The 14,582-nt window shown below is 44.4% G+C and overlaps 1 protein-coding gene across 3 annotated transcripts in view; it reads right to left on the reverse strand.

Moving 5' to 3' along the window:
* The window catches only part of SLC9A3 (solute carrier family 9 member A3), a 714,882-nt gene that overhangs the window by 286,040 nt on the left and 414,260 nt on the right, over nucleotides 1-14,582 (reverse strand). For all 3 annotated transcript variants that reach the window (XM_040353440.1, XM_040353441.1, XM_040353442.1), the window contains exon 4: nucleotides 8,293-8,371. In XM_040353440.1, coding sequence (XP_040209374.1) covers nucleotides 8,293-8,371 — 79 coding nt within the window. The remainder of the gene's footprint in view (nucleotides 1-8,292; nucleotides 8,372-14,582) is intronic.

The raw sequence follows: 14,582 nt of genomic DNA on the forward strand, positions 1-14,582 counted from the left end.
CTCCCTGCAATACAGTTACCAGGCCCTTCAGGTCTGGTATGGATATTAAGGGGAACCCCACGTCAAGTAAAAAAAAAAATAGCGTGGAGTTCCCCCCAAAAATCCACACCAGACCCTTTATCAGAGCATGCAACCTGCCAGGCCGCAGGAAAAAAGGGGGGATGAGAGAGCGGCCTCCCCTCCCTGAACCGTACCAGGCCACATGCTATCAACATTGGGAAGATGCTTTGGGGGTCTGTTGATGGGGACAAGGGCCTCATCCCCACAACCCTTGCCCGGTGGTCGTGGGGGTCCTCAGGTGGGGGGCTTATCGGAATCTGGAAGACCCCTTTAACAAAGGGGACCCCCAGATCCCAGCCCCCCTATGTGAATTGGTAATGGGGGTACATTGTAAACCCTGCCATTTCACAAAGAAAGTGTAACAATTGTAAAAAAAACACAGACACCGTTGGGAAAGTCCTTTATTTAAAAAAAAAAATTATAAATCCAGCAGTAGTAATCCACTCTCGGTCTCTGCTCCAACGCTGTTGGTATCCAGCGATGAGAAGTGCCCCGTCCCGATGAGTTTGGGTGAAATAAGCGAACGCATACGTGAGTAGCGCCCGCATATGAAAACTGTGTTCAAACCACACTTGTGAGGTATTGCAGCGGTCGTTGGAGCGAGGGCAATAATTCTAGCCCTAGGTCTCCTCTGTAACTCAGAACATGCAACCTGTAGAATTTTTTAAACGTCGCCTATGGAGATTTTTAAGGGTAAAAGTTTGACACCATTTCACAAGCAGGCGCAATTTTGAAGCGTGACATGTTGGGTATCAATTTACTCAGCGTAACATTATCTTTCACAATATAAAATAAATTGGGCTAACTTTACTGTTGTCTTATTTTTTTATAAAAAAAGTGAATTTTTTTCCCAAAAAAGTGCGCTTGTAAGACCGCTGCGCAAATACAGTGTAACAAAAAGTATTGCAACGACCGCCACTTTATTCTCTAGGGTGTTAGAAAAAAAAATGTATGTTTGGGGGTTCTAAGTAATTTTCTAGCAAAAAAACTTGTACACAGAGTCCTCCTCACTGTCCGACTGGTCCTAATCCGCATCCTTTGACACATCAGAACAGGGGCCCGAATCTGATTCAGAGCTTTCCCCAGAAGATGGTGGGGGGAGGGGGTGTTTTTACTTCCACCCTGGCAACAAAGGACTCCAGCAAAGCGTCCATAGGCACCGCAGGTGCATTGACACCGGTTGCTATCACAGGGATGTCTAGGGAAGAAGCACCAGCTTCTGACGCCATGCTGACCCACACCCGCCTGACAGCCACTCAGGGACTAAAGGCAAGGTACACAAAAAAGGTCCACCCTCCTAGCTGCCCTGACTGAGGGGCCCCCCAGAGGACTCACCACCCTGACCCAGGTACTGCACAGTGCTGTGGCCCGCTCTCTCTCCTGCACTGCCTGTGCTGAGGTGTCCCCCTGTGTCTGAGGTGTTCTGTGCTGTTCGCGCAGTTCAGAAAGACAATCCCAGCGCTAGAGGTCAAAACTAAGCCAGAGCTACAAGAAAATGGCCGCCGGCCGCCTTTAGGAAAAAGAGCGCATGCTACAAGAAAATGACTGCTTACTGCTTCAGCATTACAACTAGCGCGGCTACAAGAAAATGGCTCCAGCTGCGCCAAAATGGCCGCCGATCATTTCTGAGGTAAAAAGAAAAAAGGCAGCGAACACGCTGGGCCTCCAAGCGGAGGCCCCCCACATGGCAGACAACACCCCACAATGGAGAGCGGACTCCAGACACCCAGCTCAGCCCCCAGCCAGGACCCGGAGCCCCCTGGACAACCCCCGGTCAGGTACACAGCAGGCTCAGCCACCACAGATGCATGGGGAGGAGGGAAGGGACAGGGAGAGAAGAAAGGGAGAGTGAGTGACCCCCTAGTCGACCTCCCCAGGAATTCCCAGCTCTTCCATCCTGTCGAAAACAGGTGGAACCCTACTTACCCGTCCTGCGGGGCCTGCTGCATGCATTCCGGGCAAACCCATCACCCGAGCAGTACAGAGTGGCTGTCGGCCATGGCCCACTGTGAAACGGACAGCAGTAGCCCGGTCATATGTGTGCCCCGGAACATATAACTCACCGGACAACCCTGGAGCAAACGGGGTATGTCGCTCATGCTCGATGCCCAGACTGGGGAGACTACAAGGATCTATATTATCCTTTTTGTCACCCAGCCCGCAGTTGATAGTAGATCTCAGGATCAAAAAAGTAGAAAAAAAATTTCCAGGACCAATGGTCCCAACTGGGAGCCAGGTTCTTCTCCTTTGCTAGTCAGAAAAAAACTGAGCTGCTAGATGCAGGGTGAGGGGTTATAGCCAGAGGGACCACCCCCTGAGCAGTACTGTTCAGTTTTGCTGTTACATGTTTTAACTGTTTAACATGTCTGCCTAGTCCTCTGCTGATAGACGGCATATAAACCCTAAGGTCAAGAATAAAGGAGCTGTGTCCGTCCATGAACGAAAGAGAAAACAAAATTGCGCCTAGCAAATTAAAACCGCTAAAAAAGGCTTCCTCAGCACATGTCTGCTTTATTCCTTTTAAGGGGCATGTTCCAGTGTTCCTTTATGTAAAACTTGTTTTTTTTTCAAACATGGCAAAAAAGAATTCACAACAAAAGGGAAAGACTTATGTCCTAGGGGACTTTGATAATTGTAGCACAGACTTTGTAGACTATTGCCTCGTTTGTCCTTGCCACCTAATGTATGTAGGGCGTACCATACGGACACTCAGACAGAGGTTTGGCGAACATTACAGAAAAATAGAGGTGGGTAAGGACAAACTGTATCCCACGTCATTTTGCAAATCATCATAACAAATCCACAGAGGTCCTCGAAGTTTGAATTTTAGAGCAAATGCCAAAAAATCTTTCTGATGCAGAAAGATTTAACAAATTGTGTGAACGTGAGACCTACTGGATTTATTCACTGAAGGAATCAATTAAGAGCTGGAAATTTCCACAGTTCTGTCAAGTGTCACTGTATAATACTCAACATTTTCCAATTTTCCTCTTTTTCCCTAGGTAATGTTACATGTTGATCTGTTAAAGGGAAAATAGTCATATTTAAGATCACTGAGTTGGTGGGCCCGTTCGCCATCTCATAAGTCATCCAACTACTCCCCTCCCCCCTTTTTCCCTTCTTTCCGTTTTTCCCCTCTCTTTTCCCCCTCTTTCCTCCTTAATCGATTGATTTTTTGATTGATAAATTTTGAATTTTAACGACAAACCGATTATTGTTTTAAGTTTATGGGCATTTATTTATGTTTTTTGTCACCTTATGTATCAAAAAAAATCTGTTACTAATATTATATAATATTTGCTGTAAAAGTTTTTAGTGAGGTATATGTACATATATGCACTTTCTTCTTCCTTCGTTATTATCTATTTGTTACCTTGACCATAATGCTTCTATGTATATGAATACCGCACTTTACCACTAGATGGCAGCACCACTAAGGCATATAAATAGGCCACATACAGCCTATACACCCTAGCTTAAAAAAGGAGCGTGCACCTCGTGTATTCCCTGTGCGAATGCTCAGAAACGCGCCTCTGTACGCCAGTAACATCACTTCGCTGAAGCTCTGCACTCCAGCCCTCTCTGTGATTGTCTGGCTGCGCTCCAGGCCTCGCATGGATCCTACCCGAATACCGGAAGTCTCCTGTGAACAGGACGCCGGCTACAGAGAGAAACAGAGTGTACTACCACGCTGACTGCAGAGATGGAATGTGGCTACACTGGACTTCCATGTGCCTGATAACAGATACCTACATGTGAGTTTTTTAATGCATCTGGCTATTAAATCTTAATCAGTCTTACTGAGAGTCACCTGTTTTGTCTTTCCCTCAATGAACTGTAGCTCCCCAGTGCCTGCAGCACTCATGAAGCCCCAGACCATGACACTCCCACCACCATGCTTGACTGTAGGCAAGACACACTTGTCTTTGTACTTCCCTCCTGGTTGCCGCCACACAAGCTTGACAGCATCTGAACCAAATATGTTTATCTTGGTCTCATCAGACCACAGGCCATGGTTTCAGTAATCCATGTCCTTCGGTTGCTTGTTTTCAGCAAACTGTTTGCAGGCTTTCTTGTGCATCATCTTTAGAAGAGGCTTCCTTCTGGGACAACAGCCATGCAGACCAATTTAGATAGATACCTACATGTGAGTTTTTTTAATGCATCTGGCTATTAAATCTTAATCAGTCTTATTAAGGTGCCTGTTTTGTCTTTCTCTTCACATATTTGGAGTGGCTTCAACTCCCTTCACAAGGCTGCCCTATCAACAGACTGTATATCTCACACAGAGCTGATTAAGCTCAAAGGACTATTGTATGAACTTTACATAGCTTACCACTATACTACAACCTGCACCACTACCCATTGTGTTTTTTTACAGTTCATTAAGGGAACTATAAATGCCAACATGTACTGTGACATACTGAAGCAGAGCATGATCCCCTCCCTTCGGAGACTAGGCCGCAGGGCAGTATTCCAACATAATGACCCCAAACACACCTCCAAGATGCCCACTGCCTTGCTAAAGAAGCTGAGGGTAAAGGTGATGGACTGGTCAAGCATGTCTCCAGACTTAAACCCTATGAAGCATTTGTGGGGCATTCTCAAACAGAAGGTGGAGGAGTGCAAGGTCTCTAACATCCACCAGCTCCGTGATGTCGTCATGGAGGAGTAGAAGAGGACTCCAGTGACAACCTGTGAACTCCATGCCCAAGAGAGTTAAGGAAGACCTGGAAAATAATGGTGGCCACACAAAATATTGACACTTTGGGCCCAATTTGGACAGTTTCACTTAGGGGTGTACTCACTTTTGTTGCCAGCAGTTTGGACATTAATGGCTGTGTGTTGAGTTATTTTGAGGTGACAGCAATTTTACACTGTTATACAAGCTGTACACACACTACATTGTAGAAAAGTGTAATTTCTTCAGTGTTGTCACATGAAAAGGTATAGTAAAACATTTACAAAAATGTCAGAGGTGTACTCACTTTTGTGAGATACTGTGTATATACATTATCTCCTAAACGTGAGTACACCTCTCAAATTTTTGTAAATATTATATCTTTTCATGTGACAAGACTGAAGAAATTACACTGCTAAAATGTAAAGTAGTGAGTGTACAGCTTGTATAACAGTGTCAATTTGCTGTCCCCTCAAAATAGCTCAACACACAGACTTGGGTGTCCGTTTAAAAAAAATTTAATTTTTTTCTCAGTTCAGTTCTCGGCAGTTCTCAGAGGAAAATTATCTCCTCTGCAGCCGGTTTAATAAACTGAGAAACTTCAGTTCTCAGAGGGAGATCAGAGGAGAAGTGTTTCCTCTAAAAAACATCTGTGTAAAAGTGGGTGGGCTGCCTGTATTCTCGTGAGATATTGTGAGATTAATGTGCAGCCGAGTTAAAAAAGTGAAACTAAAAAGTTTAAAAGAACATGTAATTACATGTTTTCAGACGTGATAATAAAATATATATATATTATAATGTTGTTAAAGCGGAACTCCACCCTAAAGTGGAACTCCTGCCGATTGGACCCCTTCCCCCCCTCCGATGTCACATTTGACACCTTTCAGGGGGAGGGGGGTGCAGATACCTGTCTAAAGACAGGTATTTGCACCCACTTCCGGCCACACAGTCTCGGGTAAACTGCGGGAATGACGTAACCTCTCGTCCCCCCCCCCCATTGTGTTCTGGGAACACTCGGCTCCCAGAACACAGCAGGAGCCAATCGGCAGGCGTAGCACGACTCGCGCATGCGCCGTAGGGAACCGGGCAGTGAAGCCGGAGCGCTTCACTTCCTGGTTCATTCACCGAGGATGGCGGGGGGCAGCAGAGTGACGAGCGATCGCTCGTCCTCTGCTGCGGACGGCGCTGGACTCCAGGACAGGTAAGTGTCCTAATATTAAAAGTCAGCAGCTGCAGTATTTGGCGTGAATGGGGAGCAGGTGTGATACATTTGGTGTTATTGATCTCACTCTCTTATACTGGTCACTGGAAGTTCAACATGGCACCGCATGGCAAAGAACTCTCTGAGGATTTGAAAAAAATAATTGTTCTACATAAAGATGGCATAGGCTATAAGAAGAGTGCTAAGACCCTGAAAATGAGCTGCAGCACTGTGACCAAGACCATCCAGCGGTTTAACAGGAGAGGTTCCTCTCAGAACAGGGCTCGCCACGGTCAACCAAAGAAGTTGAGTGCATGTGCTCGGCGACGGCGTCATATCCAGAGGTCGTCTTTGGGAAATATACGTATAAGTGCTGCCGGCATTGCTGCAGAGGTTGAAGGGGTGGGGGTCAGCCTCTCAGTGCTCAGACCATTGGCCGCACACTGTATCAAATTGGTCTGCTTGGCTGTTGTTCCAGAAGGAAGTCTCTAAAGATGAGGCATAAGGAAGCCTACAAACAGTTTGCTGAAGAAAAGCAGACTAAGGACATGGATTACTGGAGCCATGTCCTATGGTCTGATGAGACCAAGATAAACTTATTTGGTTCAGATGTCAAGCGTGTGTGGCGGCAACTAGATCAGGAGTACAAAGACAAGTGTATTTTGCCTGCAGTCAAGCATGATGGTGGGAGTGTCATGGTCTGGGACTGCGTGAGTGGTGCCAGCACTGTGGAGCTACATTTCATTGAGGGAACTATGAATTCCAACCTGTACTGTGACATACTGAAGCAGAGCATGATCCCCTTCCTTCAGAGACTGTCTGCAGGGCAGTATTTCAACATGATAATGACCCCAAACACACCTCCGAGATGACCACTGCCTTGCTAAAGAAGCTGGGGGCATCATGAAGGAGTGGAAGAGGACTCCAGTGGCAAGCTGTGAAGTTCTGGTGAACTCCATGCTCAAGAGAGTTAAGGCAGTGCTAGAAAAAAATGCTGGCCACACAAAATATTGACACTTTGGGCTCAATTTGGACTTTCACATTTTTTGTCAGTGGTTTAGACATTAATGGCTGTCTGTTGAGTTATTTTGAGGGAACAGCAAATTTACACTGTTATACAAGCTGTCTTGATATTAGGCTCAAGACTGTGATAATCCAGCTCAGTGGCGAAACAAAAAATATTGGCTGAAAGACACAGCTTTTCCCAACCTGATTTTTCTTTTGGCTCACTACCAAAAACCTCTCACTCTATCAGCCTCTGCCAAACTTCGTCCTGAGTTCATTGATATCATATTTAATTCTGTATCCCAGAGACTTAAAATACTGGTATCTCCTACATTTTCAACAAATCTTTCCGTAAATCTGCTAACTCTTGTCCTTTTTCAGCACATGCCCTTGTTAATAAAATTGTTGATTCAATATATGATTAACTGGAGGTGTTAATATTCCAATAATAGGTGCTGGATCTCTGCTCATGACTCGAGACTCACGAGTCCAGTATTCTGTGTCTATGAACTCAAAAGCTGGACTCGGGAGCGCGCCGGCACTGTAACCCCCTAGGGGGTTTTCTGATATGGGGAGGACCCACGAGCACCAATGGAGGACCCCAGAAGATGAGGATCGGGGCCACTCTGTGCAAAAGGAAGTGCACAGTGGATGTAAGTATGATATATTTGTATTTTTTTTTTTATTAGCGTTTAGAACCCCTTTTTATATATGCCTAGCATAATTTCCTTGCAATTGCCCGTGCCTTGAGGGTCACACGTGATGCATCCAGCCTGCCATGCAAGCGCATAGCTGTATATGGACATGCCCTTATAAATGCCTATACTTCTCTACAACGGATTTTCCCCATCAATTGCACTCCTGACACATTTGTCTTTTGTAAATACATCAGAATGTATTTACAAAAGACAAATATGTCAGGAGTGCAATTGATGGGGAAAATCCGTTGTGCTCACATGTGCCCAGGGAACCACACTCGCCTTGTACAGCATGCCATATAAGTGAATGGCTGTACTGAATTTTAGATGGCACATAACGCCAATTTTTTTTTTTTTTTTTAATATACCAATCTTTTACCCTCTGAAAGACAGCAGATAAAGTTAAACTTTTGATTGTAGATTGTAAACTTCTAGATTAATTTCCAAAGCATAGTTCAAATGAAAACGGAAGTTTTAAACAAAAATAAGAGCCTCTCACATTTTTTAATCTGCATTACTGATTTTAAAGCTGCATTACAGTATTATTTATTCTGATTGTGAATGTTTCCAAAACGGTATTGTGGCAGATGCAATAAAAGCAGCAGAAAATACAGTATTGATGAAATATTTTCTAAACTGATACATACCAACACCTTTGACGCATTCCACACCTGTCACATTTTCGCCTCCAATAGCAACAAAGGAATCAAAAACGTTGTATAATACCTACAAAAAGATAGATATCAGATTATATTTTTTGTGTGCTTAAAAAGATTGTGCTTTTATTTTCTTAGAAAGCTTGTTGTTATCCAGAAATCACACACAGGCTATCAAATTTGTAATTTTACATCACTTGTTCTTTTTCTCTTCTTAGATCAGCAAATGAATGTTAGGTGAATAAAAAGGGGGCATTTCAATGAAATTTTAGGTTTTAATCATGCATTTTTAATGAACTGTTTACTGACTCCTTTCTGCTATTTCCCCCTCCGTGTACTAAGCTATAAGTATCAGCGGATCAGCACCTACTTGGATGTCATAGGTTACAGACATATGCAGACAGCAACGAGGCCTCTGCACAAGAAAAAGTTGTGGGTCTTTCCATTTATTTACTGACAAGTAGAAACACTCAAAATGACAGATGTCTGAATATAAGTTTTCATTTCACACACATTTTGTTGAAAATTGGGAGATTTCCGTAAAACTTTTTTTGTAGGGGTCACCTCCACAAGGGCCTTTAAGTTTTTCCCAGGTTCTTTCGCAAATAGATACAATAGCAGCCAGGCACACAGCAACAGTCCGTCCTCTGGCTCAATAAACAGTCTAGGGGTTGTCTGTAGGATATTCTAGAAAGTCTAGAATGCTGAACCGTAACAAAAGGACACTCTTTTCTCTGCAGATACTTCTTAGAACAGTCCTTTTAGCAATAGCACTGGGGCACCATAAACAATGTTCCAGGCCAGGCAAGATTTAGATTTAATGCACCAGGGGTTAACAGCTGCAACAGTTACTAGGATCGGAGCCAGTGACAGATCTCTGATCTCCTCCTGGGAACCACCACTGACTACCATAGCTCCCCAAAAGGTGGTGAGATTATCGGAACCAAATATAGTTACATAGTTACATAGTTAGTCAGGTTGAAAATAGTCCATCCAGTTCAACCAATAAAACATGGGTACTGTGCTTACCTGAACAAGTGGACTCAGATACCATGGTACTGAGTCAATAAGGCATGTGTAATCCAAACAATAGTTACATAGGTTATTCAGTAGGTATCGCGTCGCCGCCTCCAGTCAGGGTTGCCATTCACTTGATTTAAATTAAGCATTCCGATGAACCGTGTAAACATAAAAGAGCCTCCACGTAAAACCATATTGGTAAATTTATTTAAAAATGGTAGAAAATGTACATCACATCCAAAGATCAAAAGCCTGTCATAAGAGCCAGCAGGAAAATTACAGCATGTACAAAGCAACTTCCTGGATAGAGCATGGAGCTGACTTGTTTCGTCTGCTAAGACATCATCTGGGGTGTCCATCTATACTGGTCATTGCGTATTTATAGATGTTGTATCAATTAGACATAATTACATAACAGTATACCTATAGATATTTTAAGCAACAGACAGCATGGATTCATGAAGGACAGAAGTTGTCAAACAAACCGGATTACTTTTTTAAGAAGTAAAACTTTGGACAGAGTAGTGGCTGTGGACATGGTATACTTGGATTTTGCAAAAGCATTTGACACAGTTCCCCACACACGGCTAATGTTTTAAGGTAAAGTCTACAATCTTGAAGGATCAGTTTGTAAATGGATAGAAAATTGGCTAAAAAGCCAAATTTAGAGAGTAGCAGTTAATGATTCATACTCTGAATGGTCTAAGGTTATCAGTGGTGTACCCCCAGGTTCAGTGTTGGGACCCTTACTTTTTAATAACTTTATAAATCATATAGGTTCTGGGATTAAAAGTACCATTTCAGTTGTAGCACTACCCCCGAAGGAGCTGCTGGTTTGATTTGGGTGGCACGTTAACCTCTGTATCTCCGCCGTCTAGGGTACTGGATGAGAGTTGCAGTAAAGTCAATGTCCACACGACAGGTGTCTTTTCTGTGCTTTTATTACCCAGCCGGGTAAAAACGATAAACAGTAGGAAGGTGAATGGATAGCAAAATAGAAAACCACGAATTCAGGTGTAACTGGATATGGAAACAGTCCTGCTTCCAACGACAACTTTACTTCGCCACTCTATCCAGAGTGGGTATAGTGCATCTGGACAGGCCTCTCTCACCAGCCTGGCAGCCAGAGTGTCACTCGGATGAATAGGATTAAGTCTCTGCCACAGACCCTCCTGAAGATTGAAGACAATTGCAGTCCAAAATCCTTCTTGACTGGATTCAGCACCCGGTTCTCCTTCACATAGCTTTGGTTAAATCAGCAACTGACAAGACGACCTACGTCCAGCCTCTCAGAACCAAAGTGTCCTCCGATGAATAGACAGGCCTCTCCTGAAACACCAGCCTCGTGCTCGGTATCTTCCGGACAGGTTCTTCATCAGTCTGCCTCCCGCAATTGGACGGACAGCCCAGGACTATCTGGCAAGTTAGGGACCCAGTCGACTCACTGGATCCACCAGATAGATGAATGTGCTCTGGACCAACGTGGTCCCGGAGCCAGGAACACTACGACACACGCACACACCCCGGCCAGGAGGGCCACATACACGGGTGGTGGTACGACTACACAGCTCAAGGGCGGGAACACAGCGACCCCAAACCAATGGCGTCTGCCGTTTAAATACCCCTTCCCAGCATGCACAGCGAGGCGATCAACCCTCCTGATTGGCTGCCGGGAAGTTATATCCAACTGCACTTGACCCTACTGCTGCCACCTGTCGTCTGGGGTGGGACTCGCTCCCCAGACAATGACAGTATGCACAAACAGTACAGCCAAAGCTAGAGCAAAGGCCATAAATTTAACCAAATAAACAGGTTCTCTGAACTCCCTCCAAATTTACAATAGCACCGGCTCTATAAATAGCCATAGCCAGGCGCTACACAGTCTTTGCAGATGAAACCAAGCTTTGGAGTGGAAAAACTGACCTCAATGCACTGTTTAATTGGGCAACTGTGTGGCAAATGAGGTTTAATGTTGATAAATGATGCACTTAGGGGCTAAGAATATGCAGACATCATACAAACTAGGGGAGTACAACTGGAGGAATCCATAGTGGAGAAGGATCTGGGGGTTTTGGTAGATCATAAGCTTAATAATAGCATGCAATGCCAAGCTGCGGTTTACAAACTGAGCAAAGTCCTTTCTTGTATTAAGGGAGGTATGGCCTCAAGAGAGAGAGAGAGAGAGAGAGAGAAAGAGAGTTAGACAGAGAGAGAGAGAGAGAGAGAGAGAGAGAAAAAGAGAGTTAGAGAGAGAGATCATTTGCCCCTGTACAAATCATTAGTAAAACCTCATCTGGAATATGCAGTTCAGTTTTGGGCATCGGTTCTCAAAAAGCATATTGGGGAACTGGAGAAAGTACAGAGAATGTCAACTAAGGAACAAAATAAATTTTCTCTTGAGAAGAGGAGATTAAGGGGGGATATGATCAACATGTACACATACATAAGTGGTCTATGTAGTGAACTTGGGGTTGAGTTATTCACTTTAAGGTCATCACAGAGGTTAAGGGACACTCTTTACGTCTAGAGGGAAAAAAATCTTCTCCAAATATGGAACGGTTTCTTCACAGTAAGAACTGTGAAAATGTGGAATAGACTCCCTCCGGAGTCTATGTACCTGGTCCAAAAGACCAGTTCTGGTCTGTTTTGGGCATATACAACATCCTCCTCCCATTTGGCCATGAATAGGTTGGCGGGGCTAGGGGCAAATTTTGCACCCACAGCCACACCCCTTTCTTGTAAATAAAACTTCCCTTTAAACCAAAAATAATTATGTCTAGTTGCAAACACTAGTAGATTCATAATGAAGATTTTTTGAGACCTAGGAACCATTTCATCTTGTGATAAGAAATATTATACTGCGTCTAGTCCCATCTGATGAGGAATGCATGTATAAAGAGAAGCCACATCTGCCGTGGCTAATCAAAAATCGTCTTGCAACCTGACATTTTATGACAATCTAATAGTGTCATTAGTGTCTTGAAAAAAAGACGATATCTTCCTCATCTGAGGTTGAAGGTAAAAGTTTATATATTGTCCAAACCTGGACATAATAGAGTCAATCCCACTGACTATTGGGTGTCCCGGTGGTTGCATGGAGTCTTTGTGAATTTACATAACATGTACATTACCATGATCCTAGGAGGCAGTGGGATTGTTTTCTTTTTCTTTTCTATCATGAATATTATTTTGGAAACCTATGTCTATTAATTTAGTCAGATCTCTTTTATATTTACTTGTAGGATTATTAGGTAACTCTCTATAAGGCTGGTGATCGCCCAATATTCAGTGGTATAAAGTTCTATCATCCTTACAGTGTGTTTTGCATACGCCTGTCTGTTGTGGCTCAGTTCATAGTAAGGCGTGGTTTTCATTATCAGTCCATAACGTTTTGGTGGACACTGATCATATTTAAAACGAGGAGTGGAATAATTTCCCAGATATGGCTTATTTCAAGCGCACACACCATGCTTCTAATGGCGTACACGCATCACGGTTCATGATGCATGCGCAGGTTCCGAAAAAATACTGAGGCGTGAGATGCTTATGAGTCAACTATGGAATGGTAGTTTTGAATCATTAGAACAGTTATTCTCCCTGCTGAATAACAATGATAGGGGCATCGCTTTATCTCATGAATTCAGCAGGGAGATGATCCAATTCCTGGACCTGAAAATAGAGATTATTAACAAACAGATTGTGACCAAAAGTCAAACCTACTGATCACAATGGGTAAATTTCCACAGATAGCTGCCACCATGCAGCTTGGCTGAGGTCTGTGCCTCGCAGTCAGTTTCTACGACTGCGACGCAACTGTTCAAATCTGTATGATTTTAAAATAGAGGCTACCATTTTTGAAGCAAATGTTTTTGGGGAAAGGCCATGCTATTCAAGAATTGGATTCTGAAATACAGAGAGCTCTTTGTGTCTACAGATCATTTCTTTTGGATGATAGTCCCAAATCAAATCAAGATGATTATTAAAAATAGTATTTTTTCCCGTCCTTTTCTCTACAATGTAATCAAATTGTAAAAAATTTTATGAAACATTGGAATGTTCCTAAAAATGACCGGGTGCTGGGACCTTTACTGCCTGAAAGAGCTAAAGTCATATATAGGGGTGGTCTTTCACTGCAAAGCAGTGGCGGAATTATAGGGGTCGCTGAGGTCGCAATGGCGACCGGGCCCCTTGTATACAGTGATTTGATAGGAGAAGCGGAGATGAGTTTCCCGATCCCAGGCCGAACTGTAATCGGCACTGTGCGGGGAGCTCGTCACATTCATTACAAAGTGAAAGCACAGTGTGTGCTCTTTGTCTCCCCCTACAGTGCAGTACCCAGCAGGAAGAGCTGCTAAGGTAAGACTGACGTTTTTTATCTACTGTGTGTGTTTATATGTGTGTGTGTTCATATGTGTGTGTGTGTGTGTGTTCATGCGTGTGTGTGTGTTCATGCGTATGTGCATATGTATTTATGTGAGTGTGCATGCCATATGTGTATGAATGTGTGTGTGCATGTGAACATGTATGTGAGTGTGCATGTATGTGTTAGTGGCGGTGCGTCCAAAAGGGCGCAGGGCATCGCCCCCCTCTCTCCAGCTACCCCCTGGCTGTGTTTGATGGCACAGTGGCTGTGTTTGATGGCACAGTGGTTGCATTTGTTGGGCACAGTGGCTGCATTTGATGGGCACAGTGGCTGCATTTGATGGGCACAGTGGCTGCGGTTGATGGCACAGTGGCTGTGGTTAATGGGCACAGTGGCTGCGGTTGATGGGCACAGTGGCTGCATTTGATGGGCACAGTGGCTGCATTTGATGGGCACAGTGGCTGCATTTGATGGGCACAGTGGCTGTGGTTGATGGGCACAGTGGCTGCGGTTGATGGGCACAGTGGCTGCATTTGATGGGCACAGTGGCTGCATTTGATGGGCACAGTAGTTGCGATTGATGGCACAGTGGCTGTGGTTGAGGGCACAGTGACTGAATTTGATGGGCACAGTGGCTGCGTTTGATGGGCACAGTGGCTGCATTTGATGGGCACAGTGGCTGCATTTGATGGGCACAGGGGCTACGGTTGATGGCACAGTGGCTGTGGTTGAGGGCACAGTGGCTGTGGTTGAGGGCACAGTGGCTGCGGTTGAGGGCACAGTGGCTGCATTTGATGGGCACAGTGGCTGCATTTGATGGGCACAGTAGCTGCATTTGATGGGCACAGTGGCTGTGGTTGAGGGCACAGTGGCTGCGGTTGAGGGCACAGTGGCTGCG

Source organism: Rana temporaria, chromosome 5 (assembly GCF_905171775.1).
Source record: "Rana temporaria chromosome 5, aRanTem1.1, whole genome shotgun sequence".
Taxonomy (NCBI): Eukaryota; Metazoa; Chordata; class Amphibia; order Anura; family Ranidae; genus Rana; species Rana temporaria.